Source organism: Perognathus longimembris, chromosome 16 (genome assembly GCF_023159225.1).
Source record: "Perognathus longimembris pacificus isolate PPM17 chromosome 16, ASM2315922v1, whole genome shotgun sequence".
NCBI lineage: Eukaryota > Metazoa > Chordata > Mammalia > Rodentia > Heteromyidae > Perognathus > Perognathus longimembris.
Window position 1 is genome coordinate 36,326,648 of NC_063176.1, and position 17,824 is coordinate 36,344,471.

The 17,824-nt window shown below is 39.0% G+C and overlaps 1 protein-coding gene and 1 long non-coding RNA gene across 5 annotated transcripts in view; both read left to right on the top strand.

The window, feature by feature from the left end:
• Pds5a (PDS5 cohesin associated factor A) overlaps positions 1-10,934 on the top strand; it is a 102,524-nt gene extending 91,590 nt beyond the window's left edge. For 3 of the 4 annotated variants that reach the window (XM_048364886.1, XM_048364887.1, XM_048364885.1), the window contains exons 29-33: positions 980-1,042; positions 1,646-1,791; positions 2,900-3,008; positions 5,480-5,826; positions 9,773-10,934. In XM_048364886.1, the coding sequence (XP_048220843.1) occupies positions 980-1,042; positions 1,646-1,791; positions 2,900-3,008; positions 5,480-5,826; positions 9,773-9,776 (669 nt within the window). In that variant the 3' untranslated portion in view covers positions 9,777-10,934. Of the gene's footprint in view, positions 1-979; positions 1,043-1,645; positions 1,792-2,899; positions 3,009-5,479; positions 5,831-9,772 lie in introns of those variants that run through there. The other variant, XM_048364888.1, reaches the window with a different exon arrangement.
• On the top strand, positions 7,861-9,353 carry LOC125365034. The gene is made up of 2 exons (XR_007213614.1): positions 7,861-8,299; positions 8,401-9,353. It is a non-coding gene; the product is annotated as an uncharacterized LOC125365034 (long non-coding RNA).
• Positions 10,935-17,824: the final 6,890 nt, after the last annotated feature.

Sequence of the window (17,824 nt, forward strand, 5' to 3'; positions counted from 1 at the left end):
CCCCGCCCCCAGTTGTGGGGCTTGAGCTCTTTTGCTGAAGGCTAGCGCTCTATTGCTTTGAGACACAACGTCATTTCTGGTTTTCTGGTGGTTAATTGGAGATGAGCCTCATGGACTTTGCTACCCAGCCTGTTTTTTGTTTTTTGTTTTAAATTGTCAAATTGATGTACAGAGAGGTTACAGTTTCATACATTAGGCCTTAGGTACATTTCTTGTATTGTTCGTTACCTCTTCCCTCATTCCCTCCTTCCCCCCTCCCCTTTTCCCTCTTCTCCCATGAGTTGTTAATGGTTTTGCAAGTATTGCTTTTGGAGTCGTTTGTCTTTTTATCCTTTGTCTCCCCAGCCTGGTTTTGAACCTTGATCCTCAGATCTCAGCCTCCTGAGTAGTAGGATTACAGGCATGAGCCAGCAGCAACCCAGCTCAAAATAGTTTAATGACAGATCCTTTTTTAACAATAATTTTTTTGAAATCCAGTGTGAATTTCCTTAATGAATATTAAATGCCTAGTACATGCATTGTGCCATTTTGGCAACTCACTGAGTACCAGACAAGAGTATATTTTATTTTTGTCCATGATTAGGACTCAAACTCTGTATCTGATGCTTTGGCTCATTGGCTGTCACTTGATCACCTAAGTCACCCCTCCAACACCAAGAGTAGAATTTATAATGTAGTCATGGTGAAAAATAAATTGCTGAACATTGGGTATTGGGTCTGTTTGCTCTAAAACATATAAAATAGTGTGCTTTATTTATGATTCAAGTCAGTGGCAGGGTCCTTGCCTAGTGAAGGTAAGGTCATGGGTTCAATCTCCCTTAATTCATATATACAATTGGAGAAATTTACTTTTTGCATTTGCATAGATATTTGCTTGATATATATTTTTAGTACAAATATAATGGTTGCAAGATGCAATGGTTGCTGAAAGGCCACATTTAGGGAATAAAAATGTGTATTCACTTTTTTTTCCTAATAGGACTTCTGTAATGACAAGAGTTACATTTCTGAGGAGACAAGAGTACTTCTGTTAACCGGAAAGGTATCATATACTTGGCATTCTGGGGATTTTCATTTACTTTTTTTTTTTTTTAATAAACAGTTATAGATCATATTCTGAATTTGAATAGCATTTATGTTAATGGCTTTACTTACCATTCACTATTCTACAGAATGGCTATTTGTTGGCTAATTTCCATTTGTTCTCTTCAAAGTTGCTAGCTAGAAATTTATTTACAATTGACCAAACACATTTCCTAAGAAAAAGAATAAAAAATAAGGCACATAAAATAAACTTTAAAATTGACAGTAATTTTTTTCAAAAATTGAATGTAATTGTAACCTAAAAGAACAAAGTAATGTAATTTTTAAAGTAGTATTATATTACAATTAGTGGGCCCTTTTAAACACATTTTACTATGTATATCAGTATGTTTGAAAGCCAGTTTTTTTAAGAAATAAGAACTAGTAGTACTCCTTTGTTATTATTACGTGGAGGTAATGCTTAATGATTATTAACCTTAGTTAGGCAGCCAAACACATTAATCCCCTGGCTTACACTAACAAAGATCTGTTTATTTTCTAAGTTTTCATGTGGTTCTTTCACTAACATATAAAATACCCCGTGTGCATGTGTGATTTTCAGCCAAAGCCTACTGGAGTACTGGGTGCAGTAAACAAACCTTTGTCCGCAACGGGAAGGAAGCCTTATGTTAGAAGTGCTGGCACTGAGACTGGAAGTAATATTAATGTCAACTCAGAAATGAATGCTTCACCTGGAAATCGTTCAAGGCAAGTTTTTTCCTTAAGTTGATTTTCTTTTCTTCCACACTGGTTGGTTTATTCCTGAAGCATAACATAAAATCGAGTTATAATTTGAGAATTGGTACAAAAACCATACTGTTGAATTTTAGTATTATTATTGCGAGAGTCAGTATTTTACTCTAGTTTAAAATAGAAAAGTTGCCTGTTTGTAGAAAAGTGACCAGAAAAAATACAAATTTTTCATATAATTAATTTTGACAGAAATATTTAGTTTCTATAACAAAATCCAACATACCATCGAAATAAAACTTTTTTGTGGGCTGGGAATATGACCTAGCGGCAAGAGTGCTCGCCTCGTATACATGAAGCCCTGGGTTCAATTCCTCAGCACCACACATATAGAAAGTGGCCATAAGTGGTACTGTGGCTCAAGTGGCAGAGTGCTGGCCTTGAGCAAAAAGACAGTGGGACAAAGGGACAGTGCTCAGGCCCTGAGTTCAAAGCCCAGGACTGGCCAAACAAAGCTTTTTTGTTTTTGGTGCCTGTCCTGGGTCTTGCATATAGGGCCTGGATGCTGCTGTTCCTGAGCTTTTTTTGCTAAGGCTAGCGCTTTACCACTGGAGCCACACCTCCACTTCCAGCTTTTTGCTGGTTAAACTAAGCAGTAATGTTTAAAGGGACTTTTTCCCCCTGCATAATCCCAAAGTACAAAGTAAATTTAACATAGAACAGTTGTGATTATTAGACGCTGTTCAGAAACCTCCCGAATAGCCTTTTCTGAGGTAGACACTATGGTGAAGAACATTAAGAACATTAGAAATTATTGTGCCATACTCTGATCTCCTGGTTTACTTTTTCTGTTAGGATCTCCTGTCCCCAAGAAATGAGGATTAGAATAGTTACTTTGTTTCTTGAGAGTTTTTTCCTCAGGTAATTTAAAGCAATGTCTTACATTATTACTGTTAAATGGAAATAAGTAGCATGGTGTGGTGAGCACAAGTCTGAATCTTCATCATTGCACCGTTTGCATTGTTTTCAACATCCCTTCTTGGCAGACTTTAAAGAGTGAACTTTCTGTTGGTGTCATGAGATGACGATGCCTTGTTTTGTTTGTGTGTTTGTTATCAATCACCAGGGAACAGAGTTCAGAGGCAACAGAAACTGGAGTTAGTGAGAATGAGGAGAACCCCGTGAGAATTATTTCTGTCACTCCTGTAAAGAGTATTGACCCTGTTAAAAATAAGGTAAATATTCATCTATTTCTAATGTTCATGTTCAAATCCTGGGCAAAGGCTTTTAAAGTTTAACAAGTGAGTTTTTCCTTGGTGGATTATTTTTCCCTACAATTTCATTGTATGGTGGTAAGAAAGTCACTGGCAACAGTTAATTGAATAACATATTGTATGCATGTTTTTATGCTGTTTCTGCTCTCCTAAAATGATTCTACCTTTGTGCACACATTTCCAATCCTAGTGGCCTCCTTTTCCACACTGCCTGGCCCAACATCTTCACATAGTAGTAATGAGATTTTATAATCCTGGCTTCTCAAGAGGCTGAGATCTGAGGATCACAGCCAGCTAGGCTTACAATCCCAGACACTCTTCTCTCCAGTTAAACAGCAGAAAGTTAGAAGTGAACCTGTGGCTCAAGTGGAGGAGCACCAACCTTGAGCAAAAAGCCATGTAAAAGTTCTGAGTTCAGCCCCAGTATACTCTCACACACCAGCCTGTACACTTGTATACAAGCGTGCACCACACATCCACATAAGAAAGCAAGATACCTATTTACCATCAATTTAGGAGAGCTCTACTGCCAATGGGTTTTTTTTTTCTTTTCTATTAATTACAGAGGTGCTGTACAGAAAGGTTACAGTTATGTAAGTAAGGTCATGAATTCATTTCCTTTCAGACAATGTCATGCTTCCCTTGCTCTCTCCCAGTTTTAATAAGAAAACTGGTTTCCTCTTCATAAGATTTTTATATGAGCTCCTTTTACATATGGATATATGTAAATAGGATTAGGAGTATGAATTTCCTTTGAAACTAAAGCTGGCCCTGAACTTGTAATTCTCCTGCCTCAAGATATCAACTAATGAAATTATAAGCTTGTATCACGATGCTTGACCATATTATTTTTTATTAGTTTTTCCTACATATGTCCTTTCTCTACAGCTGGTACATTTACTTCTACTTGCTTTATTTACTCAGTGAAATTGCAGTCGAAGAATAAGTTTTATAAAAAGGAGTACTTCACTACAAACACCCCAACCAGCGCATTTAGAGTTCTGTAGAATTTCTTAAGGCTCAACTATTGAAGCAGATGTTCTCATTTGCATTTGTCTGCCTGTTGTGATTCTTTTTCAGATACTTTTGTTCTCCTCTGTCAGATTCACTTTTTACAAAACAGATTGTTTTAGTATTTTTAATTAAAGAACCACTTAAACCAGTTAGAAATTAATGCTTTCTCTGAGTTTTTTTTCCTTCCTAGAAACATCTTTGACTTTTAGCTTTTGTAATTAAGTATTGGGTTTATTTACGTACATACGCGCACCTGTGAACGTGTACACACACACACACACTTCCACTACTGAGGCTTTAATTCAGGGCCTGGGTTCTATCCTTTACCCTTTTTGCTCAAGACTAGCACTCTACCACTTCTGGCATTTTGATCGGTAATTGGAGATAGCCATCTGACCCACTTTCCTGTCCCGCTTATGTTTGAACTGCAATCCACAGATCTAAGACTTCTGAGTAGCTAGAATTACAGGCTTTTGTCCACTTGTGCTTTGCTTATTTACATGCTTTTGCTTTAGTTTTGTTTTGAATTTATGGCCTTAAGCACTATCCCTGAGTGGGGTGGGGGTGGGGGGCAGTGTCCTGGAGCTTGAACTCAGGGCCTAAGTGTTGTCACTGAGCTTCTTTTGCTCAAGGCTAGCACTCTACCATTTGAGCCACAGAGCCACTTGTGGCTTTTTCTGTGTACGTGGTAGTGAGGAATCAGGGCTTCATGCATTCTGGGCAAGCACTCTGCCACTAAGCCACAATCCCAGCCCCTGTCCTTGAGCTTTTTCTGCCCTCTAACCTAGTGCTCTACCACTTCCATCCACAGTTCCACTTCCAGCTTTTTCTGCTGGTTATTTAGAAATAGGAGTCTCACTGCCTTTCTTGCCCATGCTGGCTTCACTGTGATTCTGAGATCTCAGCCTCCTAAAGAGCTATTATTACAAGTGTGAGCCACTGTGTAAGCTACATATTTATTTCTGTTTCAAATAATGGTTAGGTGTGTTTGTGTATGCCTCTAATCCCAGGATTAGGGAGGCAGGGGAGAAGGATCATAATTTCCAGGCCAGAGCACATGTGGAGGAGGACCTTGTGTCACTCACCACACTGGCCCAGTCTGTGCTCAACACCTGTGTACATAATAGTCAATCAGTTTAATGAATTGTTCCTACTCCGGGTTTTATATACCACTTAATCACTGGTTTGTGGCTGGGTTAGAATGCTTATCTAGATGTGTGCAGCCCAAAGTTGAGTTCTTGGTAGCAACACAGAATAGAATAAATCTTGGTGGTTTTATTATGAGTGTCTTTAGAATTTCCTATTCTAACAGGATATATGAGCAATTAATTAGAACTGTAACTCTTTAAATACTTTTTTAAAAAACAGATTATTGGTTTTAAGAAATTTGTACTTATAGTTATTTTGTGCTCTTTCAGGAAATCAATTCTGATCAAGCTACCCCGGGCAACATCAGTGGTGACCGAGGAAAGAAAAAAACAGTAACAGCAGCGGGCACCGAAAATGTCCAGCAAAAGGCAGATGAAAAAGTTGATGAATCAGGAGCTCCTGCTCCTTCCAAACCCAGGAGAGGACGCCGACCCAAGTCTGAATCTCAGGGCAATGTAACCAAAAATGATGATATCAGCAAGCCTATTAGCAAGGGAAGGAAAAGAATTATTATCTCTCATGATAGCCCTGGGGAAGCAGGAAATGCCAAAGTGCCCAAGCTGCAAGATGTGGCCAAAAAGGCAGCACCAACAGAGAGACAGATTGACTTACAGAGGTAATCCACACATCCATCCTTCCTGAATTTAGAATTGTCATTCCCCCCAAATACGTCATTAGTTGAGAGTAAAAACAGCATTTAGTTGTCATTCATAATCTATTTTTGAGGCACTGATTTGAACTTCTTTAGATAATTTTTATTGTGATACAGTATTTATTATACAATGTTTTTTATATTTTAATTAGCAAGAAAACTGCTAGCTGTTGATTACTCTCATGTGGGTACATGGGGTATTTATAATAAATGTTACCTTTTGGATACAAACTGGTAGAAAACGTCATGAAATATGAGCAGGTAAATGGTTCTCTTATTAAGAGTTAATTCTCATTCACTTATAAAAAAAACCTCATGGGGCTCATCTTTGACTAGTGTTAAGAATTGAATGGGCCTGGGTGCTGGAGGCTTTGTATTTCTTATTCTCTTAATACTTAGTGATTAGAGTGTTGCACATCGTGTTAATTTAGACGTTTCTCCACTCCATTAGAAAATAGAAAACATAGCCAGGTGCTGGTGTCTCACAGTTGTAATCCTAGCTCCTCAGGAGGCTGAGATCTGAGGGTCATGGTTCAAAGTCTATGCCCAGGCAGCAACAGTCTGTGAGATTCTTGTTTCCAATTAAGCACTAGAAAACCTGAATTGGAGCTGTGGCTCAGAGTGGTAGAGCACTAGTCTTGAGAAAAAAGAGCTCAGGGACAGAACCCAGGCCCTGAGTTCAAGCCCCAAGACTGACTAGCAAAAGAAAACTAAACATTCTCATTATTTATACAGATACATAGAAAAATTGGCTTTGCAGGGTAACATACCTATAATCCTAGCACTTGGGCAGCAGAAACTGGTTGGTCATGACTTCAAGGCCAGCCTGGCTACAAAGTAAAATAAACCAGAACCAAATGACAGCTGTTACATGCTTTACCATTTATGCGGTTCCTAGAACAATTAAGTCCATAGACATAGAAAGGAGAGTGGTGACCCTGGAGGAAAGGGTGAATAGGCTTAATATTTCACGGCATAACATTTCTATTTGGGAAAACAAAGTAATGAAGACAAATGTTGGTATGGGTACAGCACATAATATATATGATGGCTTGGAACTGGGTTCTTAAAAGCAGTTAAAATGGCTGGGTACCAGTGGCGCATGCCTATAATCTGAGCTGCTCAGGAGCCTAAAATCAGAAGGTCACAGTTTTTGAAGCCACTCTAGCATTTGAGCCACAGTGCCACTTCTGGTTTTTAGTATATAGATGGTGCTGAGGAATTGAACCCAGGGCTCCATGTATGCTCAGCAAGCATTCTACCACTACTAAATCCTATTCCCAGCCCATTGTAAGACATATCTGCAATTACCACTAAAAAACCCAGAAGTGGAGCCTGTGGCTCAAGTTGATAGAGTGCCAACTGTAAATAAAAAAGCCCAGGGGTAGTCTGAGCTTAAACCTTGGTACCTGTACACACACACAAAGTTGACGTGCAAAATTTGATACTATATCTAGAAATAAGTATATAATAATATCACAGTTTTAGAAATTGATTCATAAAAATTGAAGTTGAACATCTGAAATGCACGGGGCCAGAAGCATGTCAGATTTTGAATTTTTTTGCATTTTAGAGTATTTGCATATACATAATGAAGATACCTGGGGGGGGGAGAGATAAGTATAAACACAAAATTCATTTGTACAGAAGGTAATTTATGCACTATTGTATTACACATGCATTATAGGTTATGTATTGCCACCAGCACCCAGTTGAAAATCCTAAGTTTAATTCCATTTATTACATTTCACCTGAGGCAAAAAGGTCTCATTCACTTCCATGTTTTTATTAGTTTTAAAATCAATGTATGATTTGCTGTTTGCCTACCCTTAATTATGGAGTGGGGGTTGGGGTGGGGATGTAATGCTGGTTCTGGGGCTTGAACTCAGGCCTGGACACTATTTTTTGAGTGTTTCTGCCCAGGCTTGCTCTCTTATCATTTGAACCACTGCTCCACTGCCAACTTTTTGGTGGATCATTGGAGATAAGAGTCACACAGATTCTGCTGCCTAGGCTGACTTTGAACCTTGGTTCTCAGTTCTCCGCTTCTTTAGTAGCTAGGATTATTGGGTGTAACCACTGGAGTCCAGCTCTGCTTCTGTATTTTTAGTCAGTTTTATTAGTATTATGACTTTATTCTGATCATGGTGAAATTTGCCTATAATCTCAGATATGTAGTTATCAGAGATATGACGACTGCAATAGATGTCAGTCCAGGCAAAAAGTTAGCAATACTTTTTATCTTGAAAATAGGCCATGCACGTAGCCAGACCCTATCTCAAGGTATCTTTATGCTGCAAAGCAGAGCGAGAAGTTTCAAGCTCTTAAGCCAGCTAGGCAAGACCCTATATGAAGAAATCACCTAAAGAAAACAAGTGTGAGGCTTGTGTTCAAACCTCAGTACCTTTGAGTTATTTTTAAAATAATAAGGAATGAAGTTCTGTTTTGTTTTGTTTTGTTTTTTGGAACTGGGGATTGAACCTAGGACGTTGCACTTGCTAAGCAAGTGCTTTGCCACTGAGCTACATCCCAGCCCAGGAATGAAGTTTTGATGTGCAATATATGCCTTATAATCCAAGTGCATGAGAGACTGTGAGGCAGATCAAGAATTGGAGGGTAGCTCCAACTATTATCTAATAAAACAAAGGAAAAGGGCTCGGGTTCTGCAGGATTGGCTCCATGATACAGTGCTCGCCTGGCACATTCAGTGTCCTGGGTTCCATCCCTTTGCCTATTAAAAAATTAAAAAGTGGAGTTCCAGTTTTACCTTAGTGGAAGAGCGCTTGCCTAGCATCTGCAAGGCCCTGAGTTTGGTCCTCAGTACTGCCCAAAAAAAGGGGGGTGGGGTGGGGCAGTATAAGTCAGATGGGCTAGTAACTTGCCCTAAATTAAGCAATGCCAAGCTGACCAATAGGCCCCTCTCAGGGCAAAAGAAAACAAATCTAGACAGTACCAAGCCCCACATCTTAGGTGATTTCTTCCTTCATCAGTGGGAAGAGAAATGCCTTTATCCTTCCATCCAGGGATGAGAGTCTCCTCCACTGGGTAGATGCTGTTCTCTCTAAACTCTTCACACATCTAAGATTTTTGTTTTTTGTTTTTGCTAAGAGCCTTGTTTGGCTTTTTTGCTTAAGCTGGCACTCTATCATAATTGAGCCACACTTCCACCACTTTGCTGGCCAGTTAAAGAGTCTCACAGACTCTTCTGCCTGAGTTGATTTCAGACATCAGTCCTCACAGCCTGAGGAGCAAGAATTACAGGCACAAGCCAACGGCACCTGGCTTTTTAAAAAGTCTGATTTTGATTTTAGTAGATACAATATATTTGTCTACACAGCTTAAGAATCAGAGCTTATTTTGCTTATTATATATTCATTTTGTGTGGTGTGCAGTAATTTCTCCTACAGTATAGTTTTCACCTATAAATAAATTCAAATTACTTCAAGTAACTTTTGTCAGTATACACAAATAGGACATTGGATAGTAGAAAGGAAAAAACTTGATTTGTGTTTTGTTTAGAAATAACTTGGGGAATGATTTCTTAAAAACAAAGCCCAGGTTGGGGGTGAGAGGCATTTTAAGTCTACATAGGTATTCGAACATTTGCTTTGGCCTGTACTCATTTTTGTTGTTTTCCAGTTCTGGGGCTTGAACTTAAGGCCTGGGTGTTGTCTCTGAGCTTTTTTGTTTTCAAGGCTCTAGCCCTTTACTACGGGAGCCATAGCACCACTTCCAGCATTTTCCGAGAAGTGAGCTAAATGTCTCATTGGATTTTCCTGCCCAGACTGGCTCCAAACTAAGATTGTGATATCTCAGCCTCCCGAGTAGCTAGGATTACAGGTGTCAGTCACCGGCACGCGGCTCATGTCGTTTTTATCTTTTCTAACTTATGCATTCTTCTGTTCTCAAGGTAAAAAGAAAAACAAATTTGCAAAGGGAGAGAATGAAGGCCAAACAGAAGCAGGTTGTTCCAGCTTCTGCAAAAACATGGATTCAAAAATGTCCCTGAGCAGAAAACGAAGTTCACTTCAAAACACACTTTCTGCCTTGAAAACTGAAACTGACTTGCTTTTTACATGACCAGAGTCCTTTGATGGAAAATGTACAGCAGAAACTTGAAAGAGAGAAGCTAAAGCAACTCTGTTCCCCCTTCCCCAGACTTTTCCTATGAAAAGTCAATAATTAAGCAAATTGCTTAACACTTTGTTCCAGTTCCTGCATATCTGGAGTTTAAATGCATAATACACCATTAATTTCCATGCTGCATTTTTTTATTTTAAAGCATAACAAGATGTCTTTACACTGACAGCAAATATTCATTATAGAGCCAAGATTTCCCATGTTACCCAAGAAAAAATTGAAGTCTACTGAATTAATTTTTTAGAAGAAAAAAAGATTACATTACATATTTGTTTTGTTTTCCTTTTTGGAAAATTTTATGTATGATTCTTTCTGCCTGTCTACTTTTCTGCAAAAATGAGATGTACAGATTTCAGTTCCCTGATATGAAAAGTGATGTTGTGGCAATTTTATAAATGTTGCTTTCTGATTTTTATCAGAGTGAGAAATTAAAATTATTATTGATTTGCAAGTAGCAAACAGTTCATATTTTGATTTCCCCTCCATTTTAGTTTAATATAATTTGCAATAAATGTACATATTGTTTCATAAAGCCTATCACTTTAAAGTGGTTTTTACTCCTGTATGTTGGAATATTTGGAAGTTTAAAGGAGTAAAGACTGCTCAGCATTTGGTTTTATAATGTTTGCCACGAGATTTTTATTGTTGATGTAAAAAAGAAAGAGTTTTTTTCTTTTCCATAGTTGGACGCTGGCAGCTTGGTAAGGACGTCGGGGTGGTCAGGATTGCTGTCAGGCTTCAGCTGCATTGGTGGGAAGGGAGTGACCGTTTCTGCTTTGGTCTGGGCTCAGTTTTACCTGCTATACACAGCTATTGAATCCATATAGTATGTTCCTTGCCATTGTTCAGCATAGGTAACGTGTGCACTTTTTGTGTACACCTAATCATATTTAAGGTTTTTTTTGGCATAAAATAAATGCTTCTAGATGTTATATGGCAGTCTTTAATCTTTTTATCATATTATGCTTTGTCGGTTTTTATTGTGAAAGGGCTGAAATCATAAACTTAAGGAACATGATTACAACCAACTCTACATTATCTATATCTGAAATAGTGACTGGACTTGAGAGACTTTTTTGTTATTGTTGAGTAGCTTGTAGGACTTGTACTCATGCCCTGGGCACTGTCCCTGGGCTTTTTTACTCAAGGCTACTGCTGTACCACTTTGAGCCATATCACCCCTTTTGGTTTTCTGGTGGTTTACTGGAGATGAGAGTCTCATGGACTTTGCCAGTCTAGGCTGTCTTCGAACTGTACTCCTCAGATCTCAGCCTCCTGAGTAGCTAGGATTGCAGACAGGCATGAGCCATGAGGCCCTGGCCAAAATTGTTCATTTTTTAAATTAATTTACAAAGTAATCATGGCACCTGCCGAGTCGATTCAGGAGGAACTTGAAACTCGTCCTTTCTCATGTTCAGAATTATATCCTACCACTACTGTCCTCTAGTCTCCTTCCAAACCTCTGGCAAAATGTTTCCTTACCTTGTGTGGGGCCAAGGAAATATCTCAGTGTCACTTAGATAATCAAGAGTTGAGTGTGAACGGACTGGAAAGATGGGTACTTTAAGTAATAGATATCCATGTTTCATTAGAAATAAGTTTAGGAAATAATACCAATGATAGAAAACAGTATCTTTTAAAAGGGCAAATTAAAGCCTCTTCTGTCTTTTCATAACCCTTAAAAAAATAAGATACTGTCTCCAATATGGATGAAAAGCATAATCTATGCAGAGATAAATTGTTGCAGCATCAGTCTACAGGCTAGATTTCTTAGGCCCTCTAGTTTGTCACCAACAAAAAAAATGTATTGGTTGTCAAGACATAGTGTACTATGATGCCAGACAACAGAGAAAAAAAGGCTTCCAAGATACCAGTCACACCAAACAAAATGGAACAGTCTGGTCAAAATGGTCAGTCTGGTTTTTTAGATTTTTGGCAGGGGAAGTTACCTAAAAGGATGTGTTGTTCCTTGTAGGTATATAAAGGGCCTATTTCTGCTTTGTTAAGTGACACAAGTGTCTTGTACTGTGATCAAGGAGAGTAAAGTGAATGGTGAAGGGATTGGTAGGGAGCTTGTCTATTTGCCCTTGGGAAGGAATGTGTAAAATCTCTTAGGAATCTGGTATTCACCTCAGAGAAAACAACACAAAAGTGCAGACTTATATTTGAGAATAATGTTAACCCTTTCTGTCTAGTTTAAAGCTTCTTGTATTTGTCTAAAACTACAAGCCAGAATTTTGTATCTCCTTTGATAAAGTGTGTATAATGTAAAGTAGTTTTGCATATTCTTGTGCTGCACATGGGCTGAATTTTTAGAATTTTTTAAAGACTTGAAGCAGAACCTTGTAATTTGTGTAAATGACAAGTGTAAAATTTTACCATAAGATGCTAAAAATTATGCACTGTTTTGAATAAAACCAAGAAATGCAGCATTGTATAGAAGTGTGGAGCCCTGAATATTCACATACCCTCCTGAAACATCAAAAGCCGGTAAGATATCTTTGTATATTGTCTGTTTAGTTTCCGGAGCCATATATCTAAGAAGAAATCAAATGCCAACTTAAATCTGCATACTCTGATCTGGCTTATAGTGACAGAATGAAAACAATGCCTTCAATTCTGATGTATATGTGGAAAACTAAGGCATGTTCTTTAACGTGAAGTAAAAGTTGCACATTCATATTTTATCACAATGGTCATGTATGTATTAGTTTCATAATAGTTGACAGCATTAAGAGATCACATAAATGTATCTAAAATTCTAGGAACCAAAGTGAAAGGTGAGACTTACCCTGCTCAGTTTCACACTTTACCTTAAGTAAGTTTATCTCTCCAGACTGTGGGCTCAGCCAGTTTTAGACTGACAGTATTTTGAGGGGCAGCAGTGCCTTTACTGAAGATGTACAAAGTTTTTTCTGGCCATTATTTTGTATTAGTAATTTGATAAATATGACTAGAAACTAGAGATTGGTGTTAGGTGTGAGAGAGGAGGAAGTCCTCTGTAGGTCACGTAAAACCATTATGCCATTCCAGTCAGGTTTTTCAGTGCTAGGGCTTAAATTTTGTTTGCTTTGAGAATGTCTATTTTATCTTTGACAGTTTTCTCACTGGGCACAAAATTCTGAACTGAATGTTCTTTTCCTGCATTTGAAAATTTCATGCCACTTCTTTGAGCATGAATGTTTTGGAGATCTGCTTATCCTTGTGATGCTGGTGGTTTGTACTCACGTGCTGTTTTTGCTCAAATCTAGCACTTAATGTTGCTGGTTAACTGAAGTTTTGCTTCCTCAGCTGGCTTCAAACCTGAGTCCTCAGATCTCAGCCTCTTGAGTAGCTAGGATTACAGTGCCTGTAATGGAACACACTGCAATTTTTCAATGTTTTGAATGCAGAATGTGGGGAGTGTTATTCCATATTAATAATGTGACAATAAAATTTTAGATGAATTTTTTCAACTATTCCATTGCCTTTTAGAAGACACTGCCTTTTTGGTTTGTTTTCATTTGCAGTGCTGAAAATCATTCGTGTTTGCTTCCCCCCCCCCCCCCCCCCCGCCAGTCCTGGGCCTTGAACTCAGGGCCTGAGCACTGTCCCTGGCTTCTTTTTGCTCAAGGCTAGCACTCTGCCACTTGAGCCACAGCGCCACTTCTGGCCTTATCTATTGAACCCAGGGCTTCATGTATGCCAGGCAAGCACTCTACCACTAGGCCAGGCCCTGAGAATCAATTCTTGATGTGTTTAGTACAGTATAATGTCTGATATATGGAATTCTGTTGATAATCTTGTTTCCTACCCAATTTTCTAAATTATGAGTTTAATGGATTTCATTGAGCTGGTGTGTCTTTAAATCATAATTTATGTCCATGTCTGAGGTACTTCTTGGATCATTTGCACCTTTTTTCTTTGTGAGGCTTGACTGATCATCTCCTGTTCCTTTTCAAAAATCAAACCTAGGTTGGTACATTGCTCATAAGTGCTTTGTTCCATTTGAGCTCTTTTCCCCCCATCTTATCCATAACCCAGAATTTGGTGAATATTTGCTGCTGAGCTTCTCTCTAGTCCTTCATTGGGGAGTAGGGATATTACTATATTTCTTAAAAGTATACATAAAAGATGAAATTGAAAAGTTTATTAATCATTAATCATAATTTGATTTGAAAAGGCTAAATTTCCAATGCCAACTATGTTTGGTACTAAAATTGAACATTCACAAAGATCATTTTTGCTAAAAGTAGTCTTGAGATACCTAGAAAAGGATATTCTAATGAGGTTTTGTCCACCCAAATTGTATATATTCTTATTAAAACCGGGTGGCTGTTACTAAAATTACATACCCAACACTTTTATATACTTTCAAATAAACTTAGCATTTCAGCACTTTTGATCCGGGAGTTCAAATTACCACCTTAGAGATAACTATGACAAATCCTGCTTTGTGAGCTGTGAAATCTGATGCACGTATTAGTGATTGCCAGTTCCCATGTATTGTATGCATAGCCAGTAGCTACAGGAGTTGCCTTCCAGTGTTCCATATCAACGATGCCACACAGTACATCAGGTTGACACATTCTGTTCGTCGATTTAGTGCAGTTGCTTGAGGTCTTATTCAGTACCTCGATTGAGTGGTACTCAGATGTACAGGAGTATTTGTAGCAAGATTCAAAGAGGTGGTGATGTCAAATCAGCTTGTGTGCAAATTGGAGAACCATTAGACACACAGAAGCTTCTTTGGCCCTGGTCTTGAATTCATTGAGACTTGTGAACTTGGGAAAGTTTTCACATGTTCTGGTGAAAACATTTAACCAACTGGCTATATTCCTCAAATTCCTTTCCCATCTTAAGTGGATAGCAGCTTCTGTAAATTTGCATAATTTCCCGAGGTTTTAGTGCTTTTTACCTTTTCCCTTTCCTCGGGTTTGAACTCACGACCTGGAAACTGTCTCCTGAGCTTTTCTGCTCAAGACGTGAGCCACTGCTCTACTTGTTGGTTTTTGGTGGTTAACTGGAGGTAAGAGTCGCAGACTTCTGGGCAGCATCATACTGGGTTCCTAGGATTAATTACAGTTGTGAGCCACCAGCAGTGTTTATTTTTTAAGACATTTCTTTTCTTGGAATCAGTCTTTGTAGACATGAGGTACCACTGAACTGTAGTGAGCTGGTGTAAACGTTGTCATGTGTTCACTATATTGTTGAACTTCTCCCTTCCAAGTGCTAATCAGGCTTCATCCTGCTTACCTTCCAAGATCAGGCGAAAATGAGCCCCGGCCTCTGGCTGTAAAATAACTGCTTAATTTCTAATGTAGTTTCTAATGAAGCTCATACAGCTTCATTAATAAAACCTAGGTGCAGCTTTGTTTTTGCCAGTCCTGGGGCTTGAACTCGGCCTGAGCACTGTCCATGGCTTTTTTTTTCTCTCTCTCTCTCTCAAGGCTAGCACTCTGCCACTAGAGCTACAGCGCCACTTCCGGTTTTTTCTATATATGTGGTGCAAGGAATTGAACCCAGGGGACAAGCACTTTACCACTAGGCCATATTCTCAGCCCCTAGGTGCAGCTTTGAAAATCTGTTTACACACCTTTTCTAAATTCTTGGCTGTAAGCCATTTTCACAATTACACAGGCAAAGCGCCACTTTTCAGTGTCTCCCCAGAATCATGGTCAGAGATGGCAGTTTCCATACTATCATTTCCTCATCTGCAGTTGAGAATTAAAATCACTTCATTTTTCATTTGCTGAAGAACCTCCTCAAGTTCAGCACTTTCACTGGCTTTTGTCTGGTGATCATTATTTTTGGCCAGAACTGGCTTTGAATTGGGATTCTCATATCTTATGTCTCCTAAATAGGATCAGTTATGAGCACCATCAGCTTAACTAGTCTAAAAGGCATTTTATTTTCACTGTACTACCCTCTCCCCACGCACTTGTTAGTAACCTATTCTCAATGGGTTCAGCCTTCATCTTTTACTACAGATGGCCTATTTCCACTGAAATTAATTTGGGAATTGCCGCTTTTAGCTAGTCTACATTATCCCTGTTTCTGGTGTTCACTCAGTCCTACAGCAGTTTTGCTTCACTGAGTGGGAATCTCCAAACTAGATAAACTTCACCAAAGCCACTTGTTTCTTCACTGGTTCTGTGCTTGCAATCTAAAAACCCATTACTGAGTGGAGCTAATCCTTGGAGGTGAGAACCAAATCAAGAAGTGTGTAATTCATGGAACAGAAATCTAGTAAAAGTGTCCCCATTATTTTAAACATTTAGAGGGGGGAAAAATGGTGAGGGTAGGGGAACCATTAGCTTCCAATCCCATTTTCCCCCTCAAGGTAGACTAGATTGTTGTCCTATTGCTAATGCACACTTGCTGGCAATAGCAAGTACACACCACTACCACTGCACCCAAGCACTGTGCTCATGCTGTACATAGATGGTAGGTTATTAAACTAGATGGCATTTTAGCCAACTTATAACAGTAATGGGCCAGGCCCACCCTCATAGGCAACTCGAATTACAGGCTTGGTGCTAGCGCAGAGGCCAAGTCTCAAGACTTCCCCCCTCTGCCCAGCCTTGCCTTGCAACTCAATCCTGCAGGTCCCAGGCTCCTTAACTAGGATTGCAAGCATCAGCCACTACTGGAAGCTAATAAATGCCTGGCTCCCACTTCATTTGATCATCAATATGCTCAAAGTACTGGGCAAATATTTTGAGTCATTAGTTTGGCCTCTGTAACCTCAAGTGAAAAAACTGGGCACACTGAAATAACACAGTTCTCTTGACCCAGCGGAAAACCTCCCGAGAACACTTGTGAGCTAGGGTTTATGTGTGGAAACAGCACAGCATGGCTCCAGCATTTCTTTAACACTTGGATTATTAACCAAGGGATGCTCTACTTAGAAGAGATTTCAGCTCATAAACCTGATACTGATAGAATTTATAGCATTTATCCTATGTGGCACCAGTATTTATCTACCTTGAGCTTCCTGTTGAAATTTGCTGTCTGTGGAGATAAGTAGCCAGAAATAAGATATGAATCATTTTCAGGGGAAAACATGCATGCATTTATTTTTAAGAATTCCCAATAAGGGGGAAAAATTCAACATCTTTAAAAATGTGTTTATTTTTTTTTTAAAAATCAGTTGTGTACAAAAGTGTTTTGTAGTTTTTATTTCTCAAGACAAATTCCCAACCCTCCACCCACAGCCCACCCTACTTCAATGGTATTTTGGTAACCCACCCATTTTCCCCTTACAGGAAGTGAATGGCTCAGAATAAACCCTCCTACAGAATTTACCACCACTGACGATTTTTAGAGATCTAGAGCAGCTGACGAGCAAGGTTCTTTCTCTGTGAGGTTAATGAGAATCCCTACAATGGCAGTAGACTTCCAGCAGACACCACTACAAAGCACCATCACAATTGCTGAAAGCTAAAAAATAGATATTTTCAATAGTTTTTCATTTTCTATTGGAAAAGTCTTTACATTAAATAAGTCTCTTTTCCCCCAAAGAAATAGTCTAGCTTTTATTATGATGCCTGTAAAAAGAAGGTAACAGCAAGCAGAATCTGGTTACAGCACAGTGCAAATGACTCTAGAGCCGCTCACCCTCAGAACTAAACCAAACTGTGCCACACCTGATTACATATAGCAGCATGGTTGAAATAACCAAGCAAAAAGGTGGCACATTCACAACTTCCGTTTAGGTGATTGCATTTGAGGTTAGACCAATCCAATAAAGCACTAACAGAACCACCAGGGGGAAGGGAAGTACCAGCACTCCCCTCCCCTGTGCCACAAGACTGTTAAGCTATATTGCAGCAGTGCAAAC